The following is a 23,756-nucleotide window of genomic DNA, read 5'->3' on the forward strand; positions in this document are numbered from 1 at the left end:
GCCGGAACCTCTCCAAAGTTAATTTCCCTTTAAACACACTGGGGAATGTGCTGGCCCCTATAAATCTGAACACATGCAGTTTGGTGTCACTGAACAGAACAGAAAAGTAACACTGAAATGATCTAGAAAGGCGCAGGTGCTGAGTGTGAGGAGAGAAATCTCAGGTGAGTATCTGAGGCAGGAGCACAGCTGGACTGAGGCAACCAGAAAGAGGAGGAGCGAGAAAGGAGATTTCGCATCACTTTTATTCTTTCAAGTTATTTTTTTGATGAAAAGCATAAATGTGCAAATGTGCAGTTCCTGCTGAAGTTCAAATCTTAATTTTGTTAGTAAGTATATGCATAATTCCATAGCTTTCATAGCTTCCAAAATTACTATTACACAAAATTACTACTCCACACGTGCACTTGATATCAGATTTATTTATTTTTTTTTAGTGGTGGTTATATGTAGGAGCTCCTTTGTGCTACTATCTCTTTAGATATGGTAAGTGGGCAACTTCTAATTTAAACATCAACATATCTTTATATCTTGCAAACAATTTGTCAGGGATATTGCAAGAAGAAAGAGAGAGGCAGCTCTGAAATCTGTGGCCATACAGTTTCACACAGTGTTAACTCCATCCCAAGGTGAGTTCCAAACCTGTCCTAGAGCTGACTTTATGTAATGCCAAAAATAAAAAAAAAAATTGAATGAGATAATAAATCTAAACACCAGGATTTCTCTTTAAATGTATTTATGGAAATTTCTGTATTTCACAAATTATCTTCTTCTGTGGCTAAAACACCATCTGGATTATTTATGTACTCCTTGGTATTTACTCCTACTGGAGATATAGTGTGACATAAGGGCTGTCAGGATTAAAACTTACTTTCTTTGAGGCTAGAAATGAAGACAATGCAATATTTGTTCAAGACACAGAAGTGTGTAATAAACAGGAAGGAATGAAGGGGACATGAATGTCCTGGATGGTAAGATTTTCCAGAAGCACTATGCTGAAACTACATTGTAATGTCACCTTGTTGTTGAAGCTGAAGTTCTCTTGTCTGATTCAAGAAGCACAATTGGAATTAAGCTCAACAAGATACTGGCCTAGATCCTTACTCTACACAGCTGTGGCCTTCTGCAGAGACTTGAGATTGAACGTGGCACGATCCTGCCTAGACCTGCAATGCTCCTGACAGAGTTTGGGCGGTGGTGGTGTGTCAGTGAAAGGGGAGTGGTGTGCACCTATCTTGGGAGAGCTCGCAGCAGGTATGGGTGTGGAGAGTTGGTGAGTGCAAAGTGACCGTCCTGCCGTGGCCTGGGCTGGTCCTCAGGGAGCACAAAAGTGAATTTCTGCAGGAGAGTGGTAAAGAAGAGAAAGAGCTCCATCCTGGCTAGCTGTTCTCCCGGACAGGCACGGCGACCTGCAAGAAAGGGAAGAGGAAGTGTGTCAGAGAGGGCAATAATCGATGCTGGAATTGCCGCGGGGGGACCGGATCACTCTCCAGCTGTGCTTCTGACCTGCAGCTGGATCTTCCCCTCAGATTTACCTGCTGAGAAGGGCAGGAAGGCCTCTGGTTTCACAAACTGCCCCTTTGCATCCAGGAAGTGTTCAGGGTAAAACTCGTTTGGTTTCTCCCAGACTGTCTCATCCTTCAGCACCGAAGACAAGTTGGTGATGATTGTCGTCCCCTGCACTCCCCCACAAGAGGAAACAACTTAAGTGAGACCAGCAGCATTATCTTGGCACAACAGAACAGTGCTGGTCCCTCTTTAGTCCCTGACTGCCAACTAATAGCCCCCATTTCTACTTCTGCATCTTATTTGAAGCAGAGGTAAAGCAAGGCCCTTTTCCAATGGCATTTGGTGCCTGCCCTACACTCTGAAGCACCTGAACTTTTGTAATTTGCAGCCTTACAGAGGCTGTAGCGTGCAAATGCTTAATTTCACAGTTACACAGTGGAAACAGCCTCTGCTTCTCAGATCCTCCTGGCCTAGTTTTATAGCTGCAGAGAAAAAGCAAGCTGACTGACAGACTTCAAAGCCCAACTTTTGCACGGACCAGGGAAAATTGCAAAGCTTTCCTGTTTCACATGTCAAGGTTCTAAATCAGAGGAGATACCACACGGCTACAAAAAAATCCCAGGCTTAAATTCTGCCACTGCTGCCAGGGCAGCTGCTGGTCACAATGAAACTGGTCTGAATGCCAATGGCATCTGAGTAGCTTCAGAGATTAGAATTGGACTGCTAGCATCTCAGGAAAGCCAGTAAGTTGGTGTTCAGTGCCTCCAGAGAGTCTGTTAGGCTGCTTCTGACAGGCAGTGAATACCACGGTTCATTGAGAGGAAAGGAAACCTTTGCACTGAGCTGCCACTGCAGTTGTGTTCCCATACAACAAGTGTGAGCCTAGAACACAGATGTAACCATCTGCCTGAATATAGCATTGCAAAATGTCCTATTTTAGTGCTCAGCAGTGACTGTAATTGGGGCTGGAAGTGCAATGCTGCAGGGTTGGATGGGATCATCCCCACCCCGTGCATGGCAGCTGCAAAAGGAGAGGTTGCTGTGTTGCTTGTGTGGTCACGGTCACCTTGGGAATAAAGAAGCCTTGCAACTCGGTGTCCCGGTATGTCATGTGAGGTATCCCAACAGGAACAATATCCCCACAGCGTTGCACTTCATGGATCACAGCATTAGTGTAAGGCATGCTTGCTTGGTCCATCATGCTGGGTGGTCTCTCTCTGCCAATCACTCTATCAATCTCTGCCTGGACCTTACCTGAAAGCAGAAGAGATAAAGAATTAGAGGACCCTTGGAGAACCAGAGGCAGCTGGTACAAGCTGAAGGAAGACTGGCTGCAGGAGATTGTAAGCACTGTGTGAGAACAGGACCAGCTGTTTTAGACAGGAAGGCATTTTTCAGTTGATCAGTGGCTACGTGTAACTGTTCTTTGCTCATAGCACCCTTATTAAGGCCTTGCCACTTGATATGCTACCTTACCCCTCCTCTATCCAGCTTGGACAAGCAGCATTAGAGAATTTAAACCAATCAGCATCTATTCTAAATACTGGAAGAGCCTACACTGACCACAGCCAGTCCCCAGATGAAGCCCTCAAAATGAAGGCAAGAGCAAACTTGCCCTTCAAACTTCAGTCTTTTTATTTTGGCAACCTCCTGCCAGAACAGCTGTTTGGGAAGTGTTTCTCCTCTGTTTCTGCTAGACCAACAGTCATCAAAGCTGTTCCTGATTGCAAAATCCTTGTGGAGAAATGACTCTTGAAGGGAAGAGGCTCCATTTCTGCAGGTAAGTTTCTGACTTACTCTGTATTTCTGGGTGGAGAAGCATGTACAGCAATGCCCACCGTAGAGTGGTGGAGGTGGTCTCAGAACCAGCTGTGAACAAGTCCAGGGTCACCAGACGAAGGCTGTTATAGTGGAAACCATTCTCTTCAGCTGCCTTACCCTGTGGAGAGCAAAAAAGTGGGTGATCTGAGCTGCGGTATTTGCTTGGGCAACAACACCTCTGTCCTAGAGTTCTGAGAAGCACTACATCCATTTTTTAGCATGTGTTCCTGCTTTTTATTGGTAGACCGGCCTACAGCACAAGCAACAGTCTGAGCATGAGTGATGTACTTTGTAGCTCCGTTACCTCCTGTATTTGAAGGCCCTCAACCACTTCCAGCATATTCAGAGAAGAATGCTACTCCTGCCTTCAGGACAGATGTAAACACCTTGTGCCTTCAGCTCAAACAGACAGCAGGCCCTTGCCACTCACTGTAACATCTTCCCCCAGAGGAAGTGGAGCACACTTATTCAGGTTTGATCAGATGATAAAAGCCACAGAGGAGAGAGGAGGCTGCATTGATGTGGCAAATGCAAAATTAGCATTATTTTAAGTGGGTTATCTCCAGCTATGCATTACAGATTCTCGCTGCTCCTGCCCTGGTGTTTTCTTACTACTGAATAATAAAAATACAAGGATCAGGGCTATCAGGTTAAAGGATTATTGCTTCGTACTAAATCTGCAACACCACTTCTAGCAAAACTGGTCTCCCATCCAAATGCTAATTGAGCTCAAATTTGTTAGCATATGAGATATGACAAGCTCTCTGCATGAGTTCACCTGCTTGTCTTTTCTAATCCTCTCTATACTTCCCTTTCCTAGGGACTAGCTTCTGTTAAGTTACTCTGTATATTTAGATGCTGTTGTAATATGGATAGCAATTAATAATGCATTTAAGACTCAACTGTTATTCCAAGAAAAGATCTCAGACAAGGGAGTTTGGGATTGACTTGACCCAAGTTAACTCAGGAGAGGGATTTATCAGACTGGCTTTCAGGCGATGTTAGTGAACAGAAGAGAGATGTGACAAGAGGCAGCACCCACCCCCAGGCTGTACTGCTCAGTGCAGAGTAACGTGGGTCACGTTGCTCTGCCCATGGGCTGGAGGTGCCCAATCCCCACAGCACGGCAGGGTTTGTAATGCAGAGCAGCAGTGCAGTTTGAGGACTTGGATGGGGGAAGTGATTTGCAAGCAGAATTTGGTAATATTGCTCATCTGGTACTTGAAATGTAGTGAATCCATGTGCAGAAGCATATGGCAGATGGACAGGCCAACCCAAATATCTTAAACTTTATACTATATTTAACTTTATACTATCTTTAACTATAGACAATAAAAGAGGTTCCGCATGAAGAAAACCTTTCTTCTCAAGGTACAGCATGGAGTGAAAAAGTAGGAAATTAGTTCGTAAGAGGTTTGGTGCAGCTCTAGGAGGAAAGTCAGCTTCACAGGTTTGAACTGGCAAAGAAACTACTCCTGATCCTGGAGGATCTTTTACCTTCTCCATTTCCTTTAAAAATACATCCATGATATCTCGGGTGTAAGCAGGGTCCAAGGTCTTCACATGTTTATCTATGGCCTCATCTATGAAGTCCATTAACTCCCTTTGTGCTCGAAAAAGGATCTGTGCCACTCCAGGGATCCGCACCAAAGTGGGCACCACGTTAAGAAGCTGGGGTGTGAGAACCAAAGAGGGAACAAAGGAAGAGAGAGGAGATATTTATTGCATGATGGAAAAAAAAGAAAAAATGAGGAAAACAAAATTCTCTCAACTAATTCACAAAAAAATGATGAAAACACAATTCTCTCAAGGGCAGCTTCTTACAGCTTGTGGCTTACCTGAGGCAGGAATCCAGTTTCCTGATCCAAGGAGTTTTGAAATAACCTTGACAGCTTCTTGAATGTCTCATCACCATAGTCAAAACGGTCTCCAAAGACAATGTGGCAGATCATGTTGCTGACAGCATTATTTAAGGGAACATGTATATCAAAAGATTTACCTGAAAATGGAAATGGAGACCAAGCCATGAAGCTCAGCAACACCAAACTGCTGAACCTCATCTGTCAACAGTGAGAATACACAAATGCCACTTTGATGATACCAGGAGAAAATGCCCCAAACCACTCAAAGCATCACTCATTCTAGGAAGTGAAATAATCACATTCTTACTAATATTTAGTTGCTCTATGTTTAAAGAAGAAAATTCCCAAGGAAAACTGAACTGTGGGGCTGTTCTGTAACTTGACAGGTAACTCTTTGTTCTGTGTCTGGATGACAGGGTGTGAACTCTCAGCTGCACTTTTATTGCATGTGATAATATCAGTATGTTCCACTAAACCTCATCAAGTAGAGTTGCTGAGCTCTGGGAATAACTCTGTTTTACCTCTTTCTAATTTCCTATTTGTTTACTGATTCAAATGGATTAGTGTTACAGTAGCCCCACTGTGTAAAGCAGAAGAGGCTCCAAGGAGGGCACATAGACTAGGAATACTGCATTTGCATGGGAAGAGAGCCCTGCATGCAAACAGCAGTGGCTGTAGCATTACTCCTCTCTGCATCACTGTATGGCCTTTTCCTGTGATTTCCCCATCCTTGTGGATGTCACAAACCTTCTTCAGACTTGATTTCAGAACAAAGAAATCCAGCTTCCTCTACCACTCGCTCCTCCAGGGATTTCTTTCCCATCCCAAAGTTCCTCAGCGTAGAGAGTGCAAATCTCCTTAGCTCCTTCCAGACGTGCCCATATCTTGCTACAACAATCCCTGGAATTGTGGATGAGCAAGAAATGTCAGATATCTGGCTTGTACATCAAGTGAATGGTGCTAGAGAACAGCAGTTGTGAGTCTGGAAGTACAGGTCTGTATGGATAGATGAAACAGTCTGACCTTGTGCAGCTTGTTCAGACAGCAATTCAGAAAAGGATCACTGCACCTTCTAAAGCTTGTGCATGGCTGGCAAAGGTGCAGGGGGATTCAAAGGGATCAACAAGGGCTGCTAAGGATAAAGGAATCACCTCTCCAAAACATTCAGCATTGTTCCCATAGCTTGTGTGAACTGGGTAGCAGCATGTGCCACCACACAGGAGCTGAGGATGTGATGTGGGCAGGATGTAGGAAAATACTCTGTCTTGAATTAAATTATCATATTTTTTGCAACAACTTACATGTACCCTTTTCCATAAGCATTTTGTCTTACATAAGCACTGTAAGTACTAATTTGTGGCTGTTGGGAGCTGGCAGAAAGGTTGTACCATGTACAGTGTCCTTACACAGCTGAAGAAGTGTGTGATTGCTGGAGCTCTACTACAGCCATGAAGGGGAGCCCCCCTTTAATCAAATCCAAGTTTATCACCACCAAAGGGTGCCAGACATGCAAGGAGGCTGACCAGGGGGACCCACAAAGGTGCACTGCACTGAGAAAATCTTGCCTCTACCCAATCCTTCCCTTGCTAGTGCCATCAAGGAATATCCATTGTCATGGGACTTGCCTTCACAATTCTTTCCATAGCCCATATGTTCGTATATTGGAAAGTGCGGCCGGTCAGCAAAGTCCTCTGATTTGTGGACCAGGGCTTCCTTCACTGTTTTATACCCATTCAGCACTACCACGTTGGTCCAGCAGTTCTGGAGACTGAAGATGTTTCCAAACTTCTTCTGAAGCTGCCGAGATAAGAAAGCATGTCTGTTGCGGTTTGAATTTATGTTTTGATTCTTTGTTATGTGGTTTGTTCTGTCGTACCCCCATGTTCTCCCCGAGTTAGTGTTACCCTTCCTCAAAGCTGTCCCTCATGCCATTCCCCACCCCTTGTCCCAACTGTTTCCCTGCCTCTCATGGTAACCCAGCCCGTGATTCCCGAACCTTCTCTGCCACTTTAACCACTTAAACCTGGTTCGTGTCATGGCTTGTGTCTGGCGCCTTAGAGCGAGTGGCTCTAAAGGTTCTGCCTCTGGTAAATCCCTGTACTGAGGCAGTTCCCCACTCCGGGCGTGGCACCAGAGTTCCAAGGGCTGGCCCAGGCTCTGGCAGTCGCTTCACATGTCCCCTGAAAATGAGCTGAGTGTAACATCAGAAATATCACCATATCTTTCTTTAGGGCATTTACTACTGAGTGAACTTTGAGGTACTTTTTTTCAGAGATCTTCAGCTGATCTTTGACCTTGAACTTTGCAATGTATCAGCTCCAAACAGTGCCAAGCAGCAGCTGTAGCAGGATCAATGCCCTGTAAGTGGAAAAATGTAGAACACACCTACCCTGGCCAAACTGTTGTCATGAACATTGTGCGAGTACTTTTAATTTTGTCAGGAACCTTTGTGGAAATTTTTAAAGACTGCATGCTCAATAATGAATTATTTCCTAATGGTTCTATTTCTTTTGATCTGAAAGGCTAAGTAAGTTCTCAGTTGGTCTACTTCTGCTGAAGGAAGTCTTGATAATTAAGTGATATGTAATTTGCATTTAAAGATGCATTTGTACCTAAAGATCTACCCAGAGACAGGTTTCCAGAAACATGGTTGGGAAAGGAAATTCCACACTGGAGTCCCAGGTCAACTTTCTCCCTGAGAAGAGTGTACATATCTAGTACAACTGGTAACTGGAACCCTACATCTGCTGTGATCTGTGAGCCTCATACAGCTGAATCAGGATGGCTGCACAGGGAATCCTGTCAGCTCCATGGGAGCTGGCCATGGAGCAAAGCCTTCTCCAGGTAGACAAGCCCTTTAATGGGACATGGACTCCTGGGCAGGCTGGTCAAAGCTCCCTTGCAAGTCATGAACACTGAGCATATCTCAGAAGTACGTTGTTTTAAGACAGTGCAAGAGTAGCAAAAAACCCCACAGTTTTCTTCTACTTTTTTTCCTGTCTTTTTTTCTTTGTTTAAAAGCTAAGATTCTTGATTTCTTCACTGTAGCATTGAAAGGAATTGAAGTACTTAATACTGTATTTGCAGTAGGGTTGAAAAGGGGATTAGCTCTTAGAAATGCTAATTAGAAATACATCAGTAAAAATGATTACTGGTCAAGACTGTGGTTAGTATGACCCTGACATGAAATTATTTGAAAATGAGAAGCTTTTCATCTACATGCAAGCAAATCATACAAATGCTGTATTTAGTTTCTCCACTTGCAAGTTTTGGACACGCTGTTCTAGAAAAGAGGACTCTAGGATTTGCAAGTTGAAGCACAAAACACCCCTGGTTTATCTGCTGCAGGCTGTGAAAGCCCTACTTTCCCTTTGAGAAAAGGTAAGCCCTGACTTTAAATAGGAACCTACTGAGATTTTGGGCATTGCTGCAGGGGCAAATCCCACAAGCTGGTCTCTTTAACTGAAAATGTGACATGCTTGCAGGTATGCTTCAGTAACTCCCAGGGAAGCCTGCCATTCCTGCAGCCACATTCCCAGCACACAGATATTTGTTTGTCTTCCATTGTTTGCACAACCCCCTGCTCCTTTGCCTCCAAGCCTGCCCGCAAGTAGGGTTGGCAGCCAGCTCTACAGCAGCCCCTGTCACTGGGGCACAGCAGTGCTCGCCCACTGAGCTCATACAGTGATGGGGAGATAGAGGTTGAGAAGTGTTGGTGCACAATTATCTCTTTGTCTGTGTGGGGCACGTTAGTGTCCTTGAGCAGTGACTTGCTTCATCCTGGACTTTGGAGAGGGTAGTGATACTGAAGTTGGCCAAAAATAAACGTTCCAACATAATCTGAAGTATTAGAAAGCAGATATGCTTTACTGTAGCACACGACTCCTCTAATAGAATGAGTGTCATGAAATGCTCTTTACAACAGGGTATTTATTGCATCATGAACATACATATCCATAGCAGCATGCTTCCCAGCTACTACATAGATATCCTTTTCCTAGGACTTATCTGCACCCATCTGCCTCCTGCTGGAAGTCCTTTCATGGTCCTAGAGGGTCATTGAAAGCTGTCTCTGGAAGTCAGACTCGCTGAGTGATTCAGTATTACAAGTGATGTTCCCTTGAACATTTTCTTTGGTCATGTGCGCGTTTCTTGTTACATAACTTGCCAAAACACCCATCATATTCCTCATTATCTGTTTATCCACTGTTTCCATGTTTATCATCCTGTGTGCATATTTTTACATTCCTTTACCTTTTTTTGCTAGTTAGTCTTAAAGCTCTCTCTAGCAATTTCAGGGGAAAGGAAAATTCCTGTTCTCCATGTTATGTACCTGTAGCTGGTGCCAGGGTGTGACCCAGCCCTCCTGGGCCCATGGTGGATTGTATGTGGAGGGTTTTGCTCAGAGGCTGCCACTCACCTGGCCGAAGGAGTGGTGGGGGTTGTGGAAGTCAATGGAGAACATGGTCCCGATGAATGGCAGCGAGGCTGGGCCCGGCGGGTAACGGCTCCACTTCTTTCTGCGCTTCATGAAGTCAAGCAGTAAAGTAAACACTGTAAGAAAGACTCCCAGTATAGAGATGTTGCTCCAGATGGATGACAGCTGGGACCCCAGCCACAGGAGCAATGCCATCTTGTAGCCTGTCTACTCCTTGTTTCTCCTCTTTTGACCCAAGACTGTTGCTGCCTCCTTTTGCCTTTTCTCTTCTCCTCTCTCACTTTCTTGCCCTTACAGCTGCTCCTTTCTCCTTTCTTCCTCCTCTTCCTCACGCTGCCTTTTTCTGCTGCTCCTCTCTCCCTGCACTTGCTGGCTTTTAAATATGAACCTTGGCTCTACCTCTAAGCTCCTCTTCTGCTAGGTTCAGCCTTAGGGGAGTGGTGATGAGGGACATTCCTCCTCCTCCCCCTCTTCTTCATCCAAGGCCAGAGCTCAGAGTCCTCTGTTGCTGCTGAAAGCGGCAGCTGGTGCCAACAGTGAACTCAGTGGGGCAGGGCTGGCTGAGCCCTGGGTGTTTGGGTGCCTTTTCTCACAGGCAAGGAGAAGTTCACAAGCAACCAGTCCTGCTGCATTCTCATGGGACAATTTGGAAAGAGGTTGTTTAAATGTGTGTCACTTTCTTGTTAGTACAGGCAAGTCAAGGAAGAAGCAGCTCCTAAACACAGATCATACAGGTTTTTCTTTGCAGGCTAAAGAGGGGGTTCCATTGGAACTTGAGAGAATTCAAGTTAGATCAAACATTCCCTTACAGAAAGCACTTACTACAGCAATTAGCTTAGAACAGTCCCCTGATATTTTAAAAATAATTTATGTTTCTAGGATTAAAAGTTTTTACCAAACTCCCAGTGTCACTCAGCACAATGCCCTCAGCTTCTGTGGAACACAGCTCAGCTGCAAGAAGAAGTCACATATATTACAAGGTGTCTCAAATATCCAGCCTTTGGGGCAGTAGTAATCCCAATACAATTATGGAGTTAGTCAAAGTATTTCCTAAAGCAGCACAGCTGTGTGCTCCTGGCATCCCTGCCAATGGAGATCAACAAGCCTTGCTCTTAGGACAGTCAGCTCTAGATAAAAAGAAGCAGTAAACCCATCACAGCTTGATCTGTGATCTCAGTGTGATCAGAGGAAAGCCTCCTAATGGAACAGTTGCTGCAGCAGTGATGGGGAGCTCGGGCTGCAGGGCAATGCCCCTGCAAATGCTGTGCAGGCAGCGCTGGTGTGCAGCCAGGGCCTCCAATGCCCTTTCCCCTGCCAGAGGAGGCATCTCCATGCTCATTGTCTGTGTGCTGACCTTACCTTGCTGGAGTGTCCACAGCAGAATCCTGTTTTGAGAGCATCATGACTCAGGGTGCAGGGTTGGTCTCAAGTAGTTTGAAACAAACATTTGTTTGTTTGTAGAATGGGGAACAACTGGGGGGAATACCAGCTCCCACACAACTGCAGAGCTGTGATTTCTTCTGCGTTACAGAGACATATCAGGGTAGATCACACACCTGGAGAGCTGCCCCAATGGGCACAGTGTCTTCAGGAAGGACAGGCTGGAAACAGTGAGGAGTGGCTGTGTGCTGTGCAGAGGAGTGCCCAGAACGTGGCCATGGGAGAGGTGATGGACCAGCTGAGTGCCTGTGGGCAAGGAGAAGGTGGCAAAGCACTATGGGGAGAGATGGGCCAGGGACTCACTACAGAATTCCTGGGAAAGGAGAGAAAGTCAAGAGAGCCATCCCACACAATCACAGGCCTTAGGGCTAACTCACAGTGCGCTTTAACTGAAGGGCTGTGTGGTCAGGCACAGTCTGGATGGTTTCTTGAGGGTGCTCAAGACAGCTTCATGACACAGCTGATTGAGAAGACAACGGGAGGAGACGCTGTGCTGGGTTTGTTGTTCACAAAATAGGAAGAATTGGTTCAGGATATGATGGTCGATGAATTTTGCCTGCAGCAATCATGAAACTGTGAAATACTAAATCCTGCAAGAAATCAGCAGTACAAGCAGCATTACTGCCCTTACCTGCAGGAGAACAGGTTTCATTTCATCCAGGGATCTCCCTGAGAGAATCCCAAAGGGAGCTGCCCTGGAGAGCTAGTTGTTCTTTGAGGGCAACCTGCTCAAAGCATGAGATCAGTGTGTCTCATTTATTTCCTGGACACTGCAAAGCCTTTAACACCATTTTCTACAGTACCAGGATAGCTGATAAAGTGGGTGGGTGACTGTTCAGATTGTGGGGCTGAAAGAAGTGGGATCAACAGTACAGAGTCCAGCTGGTGGATGATCACTGATGACGTCCCTTAGGTGTTTATACTGGGGCTGACAAACTTAAGGTTATTGATTTATTGTGGGTGATGGGACAGAGAGCACTCTTGGCAAGTCTGGCCTGGGAGAGCTGCCAGAGCTGAACTCTGTTTGCAGTGTAGCCTGGGAGCTGTTGGCTTTTGAGTACCCTCCACATTTCAGACAGCTCTAGTGTGAGGTCTCAGGAGACAGAGCTGCAGCAGTTCCCTCCTCGGTGGGCTGGCTTGAGAAGATGGCTGATTGGGAAAGGGTGATCAAGGGCTTCCTCCCACACTGATTTTCATGACACATGCACTCAGATGACAGAGGAAAAATGGGAAATGTGGCCCCAGGAATGTCAGTGGACATTTCCTCATCACCCCACCAGTAAAAGGATGCTACCTTGCCTGTTTCACTTTAGTTTGAGCCTGACTTTTATGAACTTCAGCACAAAAATATTCACCTAGGTCCTTTCAGTTATACTTACCCTGGCTAGAGCCAAAGAGCCAAAGGCTGTTGGACTCCGATCATTCACCTGGGGACTCTAACAGGGATGGTTGATCAGAATTGATTTAATTCTAATGAACATCACCCTTCTGATGGAAGGCCATCAGAACAGGAACTCTCCAGCTACTCTGCTTCCTGTGGCTCAGCCTTGACATGAAGTGACAGAGCTGTGACTTGAGAAATGCATCAGCTTAAGGAAAAGACCCCTACACTGGCACTGACTTCCCAATTGACATCTTTCCAAAAGGTCACTTGGTAAATGATCCTTTCCTGCAAACTTGACAGCTCCTCCACTTTTGGCTAGTAGCATGGATGGCCAGGCCTGCAAAGGAGTGGAACAGTGCTATAGCTTCATCATTGCAAAAGAACAGTCTTCAAAGCCAGCAAAAAAACAATAGACAACAAATCTCTTTCTGACACAGAGAAAGAGAAAAGGATCATTAATCTTCTGAAGAATGGAAGGTATTGATTTGCATTTCTTTTCAATAAAGTAATATTTTGAGCAGTTTTCAAGTCAGAGAAAAAATCCTCCAAATCCATAAATATTAATTTTAGCTAACTGCTGCCCCACTGTGCTGGCTGCATATCTTTGAGAGAGCACAGTGAATTTAGAGATGAGCTATGTGGAATTACAGAAGTCGCATGCAGGCATTACCATTCTTTGGGTGAAGGTACTGAAATACAAACAAAAAGGCAACTTTAAGAAAAAACTTATTAATCTTGCAAAACAAAGCATCCAGAACCAATATAATGCAGGAGTTGCCATTTTAAAAATTTTAGGCAACTTTAGTTGAGAATTTTTGTCCATATTGTCCATAAGATCAGATTTAATTATAATTACATGCTATATTTCCTTTTTGAAGGACCCTGCCTGTATTCAGTGCACAGAGTAGATGATGATCACTGACTAATCTGATTTTAATTACAGCTTTTGTCTTCCAAGTCTGTTTTGCACCTACTGTTCACACGCTGCCCATAAAGGTGGTTTAGATGGGCTTTTCCACAGTGATCATCAGTGCCTGCGTGGGTGAGGAGCAGGTGGTCATTTGTCCCCAAGGCGTCCCTCAGAGATGCCACCAATGGAGGCAAATGACCTTCTAAGGGTTAGAACAGAGTGTAATAGTCTAGAAGGTTCCACACACAGCTGTCCACGGCACATGGCCAGCTCCCAGCTGAGGCTGCAAGCAGCTTCTGCAGATCTTGCTGCAGGATCACAGCTTTGGCACCCTGGACATGGAGGTCAGAGGTCAGTGCCTGGTTATGAAACCTGCTGTTTCAGTAATTACCCAGCACCACATACTTCTCTCTCCACAACGGTGGGTGAAACCCTTCCAATGGCCAAAGAGGTGCTCCTTCTTCCCTCCTTCCTTCTTTGCTTCAAGTCTGGAGCCAACCAGGAAGCACTGGTCACATAGCATGAATATTTCCTTGAGCTTCCAGAAATTTTTTGTCCAAATCCCATCAGGCTGACTGCTTTCTCCTTCACACCTCAGATGTGGATGGACACAAACCCCAGCAATTTTCCCTTCTGGAGAAGCAAAGCCTCTTGCAAGAACACTGGTTAGTGTGAAGCCTGCTCTCTCATTCCCTGGCCATTCATCTCCCAGGTTACAGCAGAGCTGGGGCTGGTGAAGATCCCAGAAACCTTTCCTCTTTGGTGGCCTCTTCTAAGGCAAAAACCCCCATGGTCTCCCACCTAGTTCCAGACTTTCTTTTAACCTTCGCCCACCTCCTTTTTTCAGCACACAGTGTCTCTTTTGCCAGTTATGCCTTCACTCAGCTGGCTTCCTCCTGACCATTTTGGTGCTGGAATGGGCAAGGGGTGCATGGCAGAGACCAGCTTCACACTTGTCATTTGCCCTTAGCAGCCCTGGCAGCCAGCAATAACCAGCACCTGCTCCACTCAGACATCTCGGGGGAGTTTTAGATGAAGAACTGAGAGCTCTATCAGGTGCACACAAACTGGGGTTTCAAGTGCTTGTAGCAGAGCCAAGTTTGAGCACAGTTTTAGAGAGCTGCTGCAATGTGTCTTCCTAACAGAAAGCTGCCTCCTGCCAAATTTTGCCTGTAATGCTTCAAAGCATTCAACTGAGACAGGAAAATAGCACCAGAAATTTTTCTAATGGGTTAGGAGAAGGTCAGATAAACAATGGATTTCTAAGAAAGATGTCAGCCGTTAGAAAGGCACGAACAAACTTTTGGCTGAATGTTCCCAAACAAATTTAGCCTGAAGCACAACCCCAACTCTGGAAATTTTAGTGTCAGCTGGTTCATTGTGACTTTCTTGGCCTTCAGACAGGGATTTTAAACATCAGAAATATTTCTACAGCCTTAAGATGGACTGTGCTAACAGCTTGTTCATAATAAAGCAGTCAGCAGAAGTGAAATAGCCAAGTCTTTCATAGTTACTGTTACTATGACTTACTGCCAGTCTTCCCACATTGCAAAGAAATCTGTTCTTCAGGCTTTTCTTCCTTAAATTCTCCATGGCTTCCTACCCTTTTCCCTATATCAATCACAGCAGGTCACTTGGCACCAAAGTGAGTTGTAGTTGAACTTTACTTCTTTCACCCATCCCTGCCCATGCCTTTATCCTTCATGCCATCCCATCCCCAGACATGTCCCTTGCCCTGAAAGAGCAATGACCTGAACTTGGTGCCAAAAGCAACGCATGTCTTGGGCCCCCTCTCTTTTACCTCAGAGAGACAACTCTGTGCTGGTGCTGGAAGAGACGAGCTCCAGTGATGCTGTGAGCAGTTTGGCAGAGTGAGCTGTGCAGTTGCTGCAAACATCAACATCTGGATGAATGAAGCAGCCACTGAGATGAAGCCACCCCTAGAAAAGCCTTAGACAGGGAGGACTGAAAAATGAAAATGATAAGAGCAGAAGGCTTTATTTGACTTGACGTTTCACAGAGCTTGAGATGATCCAGGACTGGGCTCACACGTACACGTAACGCTGCCCAGCAACGGCTTCAGCAGCTCAGCAAGCCCAAAGCTGTGGTTATGGGCCCTAACCACAGCATCCTGGTCATGTTAGCTGGGGTTAAGCAGAGATCAGAGCAAGCTGGCTTGGTTTTAATGGCCAAATTCAGTTCTCTCACAGGCTGAACTGCTCCCACTATTACTTCAATCTGAGGCAGCCAAACAGAGCTCAGCACGTGCAATTTCTAAGCCCAGTGCAGGGAGGAAATGAACGAAGGGGCTGCTTTGCACAGGTTGTGGTTCCAGCACTGGTCCAAAATGCCTCCTGAAGATTCCATTAAACCTCTGTGATGTGTCTGAGCTCTGGGAAGGTGCCTGCTCATTTGGAAAATGACTGGCAGCAGTTGCCTTGACTCACATTCTCTTGTGAAACTGTCAGAAAAACATGGCTTATGCCCCCGATGCCACAGGCTGTTGATTTCTCTCAGCTGCTGGTGTTGGTTTCTTGCTTTTTAAGCTTCTCAGGAGCTGTGAGTATCTTGCTATTCTTTTCATTTTTGGTTTAATACTGATACGTGGGGGTTTTTCTTTGCTGTAATGAGAGCATCCCGGGGAATTTTGGAAACAGCTAATGGCTAGAACCCTGTATCTTTTTTTCCCCCCATAAGAGATATCTTTAAGTCCACACAGAAAAACTCATTCTACTTTTCTATAGACATGTTTGGAAAGAATGGTGTAATTAAATCCATGGTTTGGAAGCCAGACAGACAAAACAGTCTTGATTTGGTTTCTGCCATTGATTTGTCCTGTGACACTGAGCTATGTCACTACCCAGTTAATAATAAAATTTCATTTGCTTATATTTTCCCTAAACTTCTGGAGTTGGAGACGCCCTGGTTGTGATTTGTGCATATTTCAATTGTGCCATTTAGTACCAGAATGCAGGAAACTTTTAACAGCTTTCCTATCTACAAATTTGTATATGAAGCCTACAAATTCATGTATTGCAGACAGCAATAGAAAGCTTGTTTTGCAAACCAGCAGATTGCTGTTGGAACACACTTTCTCTGAGACCTGGATCAATACAGAATGCATTTTAAGATTCTTTTTTCTGTTTTCTATGGCTTCAATTAGCCTGGCAGAAATAATTTCCAATTCCATTAATGTCATCCTGTATGACTCTTCTGCCTAAGGCTTCCGAAGTTGCCAGGAGAACAACATGGACTTGCCAGGGCACAGAGCTGGGCTTTCTCATAACTGTCTGGGAAATACTGAATACCTGGTTTAAATATTAGTATTTTGTAAGGAAAGAGCACCATGTATCCCCACACTAAATTTCCCAAAGCAATGTTCATGAACGGAACATGCAGAAGATGGAAAAAGGCAAATACTTCTGCCATATACATTTCTGGGAACATGGACAGAAGAGAGTGGATGTTGTGTCAGATAATTTTCCTGGGTTTAGGATTTTCTTTGCACTCAGATACCATCATGATAAATGTAACTATGTTTCTCCAAACATTAGATTATATAGGTGATTTAAATGTCCATCCTCAAATGGAATGCTGAGGATGGACTACTTAGCAAAGCTGAAAAAGTTTGTTTCCAGTAAAGCTGTTATTTAATAAATCTTTCTTCTGTTTAAACTCTTCAAACAAATACTTGAGACTAGCTTCCAGTTAAATTCTTCTAGTTTTGCTGTTTACTCAGTACTTTATATATTAGAAATAATGACACTTTGCTTTTAAGATATTGTTTTCCTAAGTATAATCTGAAGTGTAATATAAATACAAGGAGTCTGTCTTGCCTCAAACTGGCTTAATACAATAATTTCATTTTAGAAAACATTGCAGTTTGGGAACGGGATAACATTTTCCTTTCTGTATTCATGGGAATAAATAAAGGAATGTTACATGAAATGTCTTGAGGCAGGTCCAGTAGAAGCCCAGAACGGAATTTGGGTGCAGAGATCAAAAGTTCTAAGTCTGGAGGCATAACTGGTGATCTGTTTCCAGATAAGCATGTACTTGGTTCTCCATTGTACTTTAATTCTTTTGCTTTTTGCTGTCTCAGATTCCAAATAGTGTGAATGTTAATGTGCACACAGTAATTTTGATAATTATTTCATGGCTTGGTCTGTTCAGTATCTAGAAACTAGACTTCACAGTATTTCACTCTTCAGAGAGGCTTATTATGTTAGGAAGTTTCAGACCATGTGTGAAATGGAGGCTGATTTAGGAACCTTGTGAGGTTTGGTAACAGGTATTGCTTTTTGAAAAGAATATAGAAAGAAGAGGCTCTGCCCCACGTTCTCTATAAAGCCTGAGTAGATAGTGAACCTTCCTTCCCCCAAGTCAGAATACAAAGCTGTAAGAATTCCTCAGCATGACAGGGAATCAAACTAGAGCTTCCATCTGTTAGGATGGTGGGCTAGCTACCAGACAGTGGCTGCATAGTTTAATAAGATGTATTAACTGTGCTTTGGAGGTAGCACCACTGTGTACAGAAAAGAAAAAGTTTTATTTCATCATATCTCCTTTCCAGAGTGTTTGTTGGACTTTGTTCTCTGGTTTCAATGAGGATCAGTTGGGCAAGCCATGCTCCATTCCCCACACTTCAGGTCATCCCTGTCACTTTTGTTGCTTTCCATTTGTTTTAGAATTTTCTCTCTTTTTTTAGCATTTCATTCTTTCAATTTCTTCTCCTGTCTTTGTTTACCTTTTTTCCCTGATTTTGGGAAATGAGTTGCAGTGTAAGAAGCAAAACTTGCCAAAATTATACTCATTGAAAATTATAGTTATTGAAATCCTGAAATCAGGGAACGACATGAATGGACAGGAAAGGAAAGGGATGAAATGAAATGCTAAAAAATAAAACAATAAAATGGTCTGGGATGACACAAAATGCATAGAAATGGACCAAACCTTGCTGAATTGCTACTCATCGACAATCTTAAATTCAGATAAGAAAGTGAAACAATCTGAGTATGGTAGACTGATGATAGAACTAAATTAAATTTAAAGAATAAAACAAAATTCTGAAATGAAGTGATTGTAATCAAATGTAATGAGATGACATTAAGTACTTCACTTTGCATGCATTTTGGAGTTGAAACATCCCTGAAGGTCTGTGCTTTGTGGTTTTCACAAGCCTAACCTGAAGCACAAGTCTAAACCTAAGTGTCTGTGCCTTAGAGGGTAGCACTCAGCTGGCTCCTGGCTCCATTTCCTCTCTTGCATAATGTGTTTAATGGAGCTGTTTACTCCGTTGTGATAAAGAATCTACAAATCCTTGTGCAAAGGGTATTAATGAGCACTGATACCAGAATGATTACAAATCAAAGATATATGTTGCTATTGATCTCAAATAGAGATTAAAATAGATAAAGAGCTAATCTGAAGACTCTGGTTCCAGGAAGTGTCTAGCTAGGATCTTTTTATTCTGGCAGAGGGAGTTTTTCACAGGAAGCATTTTGCCGCTGTTTCCATGCCTTGGAAGGATAGTCAGAGATGCTGCTTTTTCATAGTTAGGTCCTCAGTTCAGTCATTTGTCAATTAAAAAAAAATGGAAGTTAATCTGGCTAAAAAAAGAACATTTTTCTCCTGTGCTTATGGCTCTTGGAGCAGGCAGAATAATCTTGGGTCATTCTGTCTCCTCATAGAAAAATCAGAATTCAGGTTTCAGCAATACTTCTCTATCTTTTCACTCCAAGCTCATTATCCTGTTTCTGATGGCTGCTGAACATTCCTGGCTTCCAAGGACACTTCAGAGCAGCATGTGCTCAGCACATCTCAGAAAGAGGAGATGAGGAGAGGCATTATTTTGAAGTACACTTGCTGTTACCATTTCCCTGCAGTCAATAATGTAAAAGTAACTATCTCTGTTTGCATCAATGTCCTGCTGGTTTGTTGGCTGGGATTGCTTCAATGGTAAGAGTAAAAATATTCCTGTTTTGGGAAAGTGGCACATTATATACTTTGTTGTTTAAGCTTGTGCTCGGTGGTGTCACAGCTGTTCTTTCGGTATATGCGGTTAGCTCCTGCCTCATTCAAGTTACGCACACATTTTCAGCACTGTGAGCATGTGCTGTCACTCAGCTCAGGACCCCTTTTCTCCCCTTATACTGACACATTTGCACAGCTGGATTGTGTAGGATAACTTGTGTTTGGAGGCCTGTCCCTGTGTGACACCATGGGACAAGAAGTGCAGACCTTGTTCTGCCCCTGTTTCACTGTGATGTCCAGCTGGTACAGGTGCACTAAGAGAAACACAACACCTACTGCGGTCATCCACGTCGTTCTGCACTTGTTCCACCAGCAACGTGCAACTCAACCCTAAAATCGCTACACTGTCACTTGTCCAGCTTCACCAATGTCACTAAGGCTGTTCCGACCTTGAGCCAGCGCAGCAGGCCCCATGTCCCTCACTGTTCTGGTTTCAAAGCTAAGCCAGTGAGATATTGCAAGTCAGAAATACAACTTATTAAGTAAAGGGGTGGAAAAAAGGAAAAAACCAAGATACATCCAATAATACAAAAGAAAAAAACCACTGACAGAGTCAGAATACAATGTGACGCTCTGCTAGTTAGGGTGGTGTTAGAAGTCCAAATGGTCTTGTTAGAAGTCCAGATGAAATGGTCTTGTTGGAAGTAGTGATCCCATGGAAAAGATCTGGTAGCTCTTATCTTCTGAAAACCAGTGGGTAAGGGCAGCTTGTTCTGTCCCAAACTCCAGATTATATCCAGGTGGGGATGTTTAGCTCCTCCCCTCTGGACAGAGCATCTCACAATGGGCTGATATCATTCTATGAGTAACGCAGTGGGTCCTTGATTGCCCATTTGACAGAAATGACTCCTGAACGGAGTTATCTCAGAGTCGTGTGGCAAGGCATTGATGCGTCCTTTAACAGGAGATAAGGAAAAAACAATGCCCCTCCTGATTTCAACAGCTCTTGAAAGATAGAATGCATCTTTGTATTGTACTCTAGGACATAACCCACCCCTTATTCTATTACCATCTACATCATGCACAAACCAATATCTTACATATATATATATATATATATATATATATATATATATATATATATATATATATGTATGTATATGTATACACACAATACAGAATGAAACTTTACACACAGTCGTCACTTAAAATTAGGTCTCCTTGTGGTACACAACAGGTTTCTCCATCCTTCTGCATTACCCACCAAGTGTAACCATGTCCTTGTGCAAAAACAATCCCATGGATGGGTTTGCCCCTGCCCGCGGTGGGATTAATCCAAACAGTCTTTCCTAAAATACCTTTCATGTGTATCACAGGAACTTTGTCTCCATCCACTGTGTGCAGGGCTTCAGACTGGGCAGGACCAGCTCGATTGATGGACCCTTGGATGTTGACCACCCAGGTGGCTTTTGCTAAGTTCAATTCCCAATTTCTGAAGGTTCCACCACTAAGTGCCTTCAGGGCACTTAGTCTTCTTAAGTGTTCCGTTGCATCATTCAAGTTTCCCGGCAGCTGGTGCATGATAGGGCATATGATATATCCATTCAATACCATGTTCTTTGGCCCAAGTGTTTATAAGGCCGTTCTTGAAATGGGTTCCATTGTCCGACTCAATTCTCTCAGCAGTGCCGTGTCTCCACAGGACTTGCTTTTCTAGGCCCAGGATGGTGTTCCGGGTGGTAGCATGAGGCACAGGGTAGGTTTCCAACTGTCCTGTGGTTGCTTCCACCATGGTCAGGACATACCGCTTGCCTTGGCGGGTTTGGGGAAGCGTGATGTAGTCAATTTGCCAGGCTTCCCCATACCTGTACTTCAACCATCGCCCACTGTACCACAGAGGTTTCACCCATTTGGCCTGTTTGATTGCAGCGTTGGTCTCACATTGTGGATGACGTGAGAGATGTTGTCTATAGTAAGGTCCAGCCCTCGGTCACGGGCCCATCAGTATGTTGCATCTCTCCCCTGATGACCAAAAGCATCATGGGCCCAGCAAGCCAGGAATGAGTCTCTCTTGTGCCAGTCTAGATCCACCTGTGATACTTTCATCTTGGCAGCTCGGTCCACCTGTTCGTTGTTGTCATGCTCTTCATTAGCCCACCTCTTGGGTTTGTGCGCATCCATGTGTCGAATCTTCACGGTCAGCCTCTCTACTCGGGTGGCAATGTCCTGCCAAATCTCGGTGGCCCAGATGGGTTTCCCTCTGTGCTGCCACTTGGCCTTTTTCCAGCAATCCAGCCATCCCCACAGAGCATTAGCTACCATCCATGAGTTGGTGTAGAGATAGAGCCTCGGCCACTTCTCTCGTTCAGCAATATCCAAAGCCAGCTGGATGGCTTTAAGCTCTGCAACCTGACTTGATCCACCTTGTCCCTTGGTAGTTTGTGCAGCTTGTCATGTGGGGCTCCATACTGCAGCTTTCCATTTCTGGTTAGTGCCTACAATTTGGCAGGAACCATCAGTGAAGATGGTGTATTGTCTCTGGTAGCTCATTATATGGCGGGGCTTCCTTGGCACATGCCAAGGCACTTGCTTCTCGTCTTGTTCAGAAGATAATCCAAAAGTCTTTCCTTCAGGCCAGTTTGTTATAATTTCCAGAATGCCAGGGCAATTTGGATTTCCAATATGGGAGCACGGGTTGATGATGGCAATCCTTTTGCTCCATGTGGTGTCAGTGGTGTCATGTACAAAACCTTTCCTTTAAACATCCACCCCAGCACTGGAAGGCGGGGTACCAGAAGCAGCTGCGTTTCGGTGCCAATTACTTCTGAGGCAGCTTGAACACCTTCATAGGCAGCCAAGATTTCCTTCTCTGTGGGGGTGTAGTTTGGTTCAGAGCCTTTGCAGCTCTGGCTCCAGAATCCCAGTGGTCGACCCCAAGTCTCACCAGGCACCTTCTGCCAAAGGCTCCAGGACAGACCATGGTTCCCAGCCGCAGAGTACAGCACATTCTTCACCTCTGGTCCCCTCCTGACTGGGCCAAGGGCAACCACATGAGCGATCTCCTGCTTAATCTGGGTGAAGGCTTGTTGCTGTTCAGAGCCCTAGGGGAGATCATTCTTGAGGGTGACCAGGTAGAGAGGGCTCACAATCTGGCTGTACTTGGGAATGTGCATTCTCCAAAAGCCTATGACACCTAGGAAAGCTGGTGTTTCCTTCTTGTTAGTAGGTGGAACCATAGCAGTGATCTTGTTGATTACCTCTGTTGGGATCTGATGATGTCCATCTTGCCTCTTGACTCCTAGAAACTGAATTTCTTGAGCTGGTCCCTTAACCTTACTTCACTTAATGGCAAAACCAACTTTCAGCAGACTCTGGATAATCTTCTCTCCTTTTTCAAAGACTTTCCCTGCTGTGCTCCCCCATACAATGATGTCATCAAAATACTGTAGATGTTCAGGAACCTCGCCCTTTTTTCAGTGCAGCCTGGATCAGTCCATGGCAGATGGCAGGACTGTGCTTCCAACCCTGGGGCAATCAGTTCCAGGTGTGCTGCAGTTCGTTTGGGGAGGAGGATGCCCACGGGAGGCCGTGGGGGGCCCCCTAAGCTGTAAATTTGCTGGTAACAGCAGTCAGGCAAGGAGACTCCACACGGCTGCTGAAGGTGCTAATTTGATGAGGGTTTATTGGGGGTCCCACCCCCAGTAGCAGCATGGTTTCTGAAGGAGAAGGGGGGAAGGGAGGGGAAGAGCCTAGGGGGAAAAGGGGCCAAAAGAGAGCAAAGGGCCAGGAGGGAGCAAAGGGCCAAGAGAGAGCCTGAGTTCTCCCCCCACAGCTTAACGGGGAGATTCAGAGTGGGTGCAGAATAAGACTTGGGCCAATGGGATTACAGATACATGATACTTCAGGGGAAGATCACAGGCTTGGAATAAACCGTACATTTTTGAGGGGTGAAACAGATCATACAATTTAACTAAAATGTAACATCACAATTCATCCTTTTTTTGTTAGAAAGAAAAGATAAAGAGAAATATGACAATTAACAATTTTTAAAATGAAGCAATAATTACACGGTTTCGCAGCATAAAAATAAATACAATTGCAATGAGGATTATGTTTTAAACAGTCCATCTGACTCGATATTTTCCTTTGGTGGTAGGTATTAAAGACAGAATTTGTATTTAATTGTAATAAACGGGTTATGTGGGTCCATATTGCAGATTTTAAACGAATTTAAAGCACGGGTGAGTGCTTAAAGGGCTTCAGCCTTTGGCACTAAGCTCATATGAGAGTTTTGGGACTGGCCTTTTCAGTGTGACTGGTCCAATGGTGACTAAGCATTTCCAACTGGCTTTTTGGACCACCACAGCTCTCAGTTTTAGGCTGAGGTGCCAACTTGCGCTCTCCCTCTCAGGGAGAGGG

At 44.6% G+C, this 23,756-nt stretch overlaps 1 protein-coding gene across 1 annotated transcript; it reads right to left on the minus strand.

Moving 5' to 3' along the window:
* Positions 1–227: 227 nt before the first annotated feature.
* Positions 228–10,024, minus strand: LOC131082292 (cytochrome P450 2D14-like). Its single transcript, XM_058022054.1, has 9 exons — positions 9,613–10,024; positions 6,818–6,989; positions 5,940–6,092; positions 5,169–5,329; positions 4,828–5,001; positions 3,307–3,448; positions 2,576–2,763; positions 1,536–1,677; positions 228–1,409 (listed from the first exon to the last, which is right to left on the minus strand). Exons 1-9 carry the CDS (start codon positions 9,823–9,825, stop codon positions 1,231–1,233), a joined length of 1,524 nt encoding a protein of 507 aa, XP_057878037.1. The 5' UTR covers positions 9,826–10,024; the 3' UTR covers positions 228–1,230.
* Positions 10,025–23,756: the final 13,732 nt, after the last annotated feature.

Source organism: Melospiza georgiana, chromosome 4 (genome assembly GCF_028018845.1).
Source record: "Melospiza georgiana isolate bMelGeo1 chromosome 4, bMelGeo1.pri, whole genome shotgun sequence".
NCBI classification, from domain to species: domain Eukaryota; kingdom Metazoa; phylum Chordata; class Aves; order Passeriformes; family Passerellidae; genus Melospiza; species Melospiza georgiana.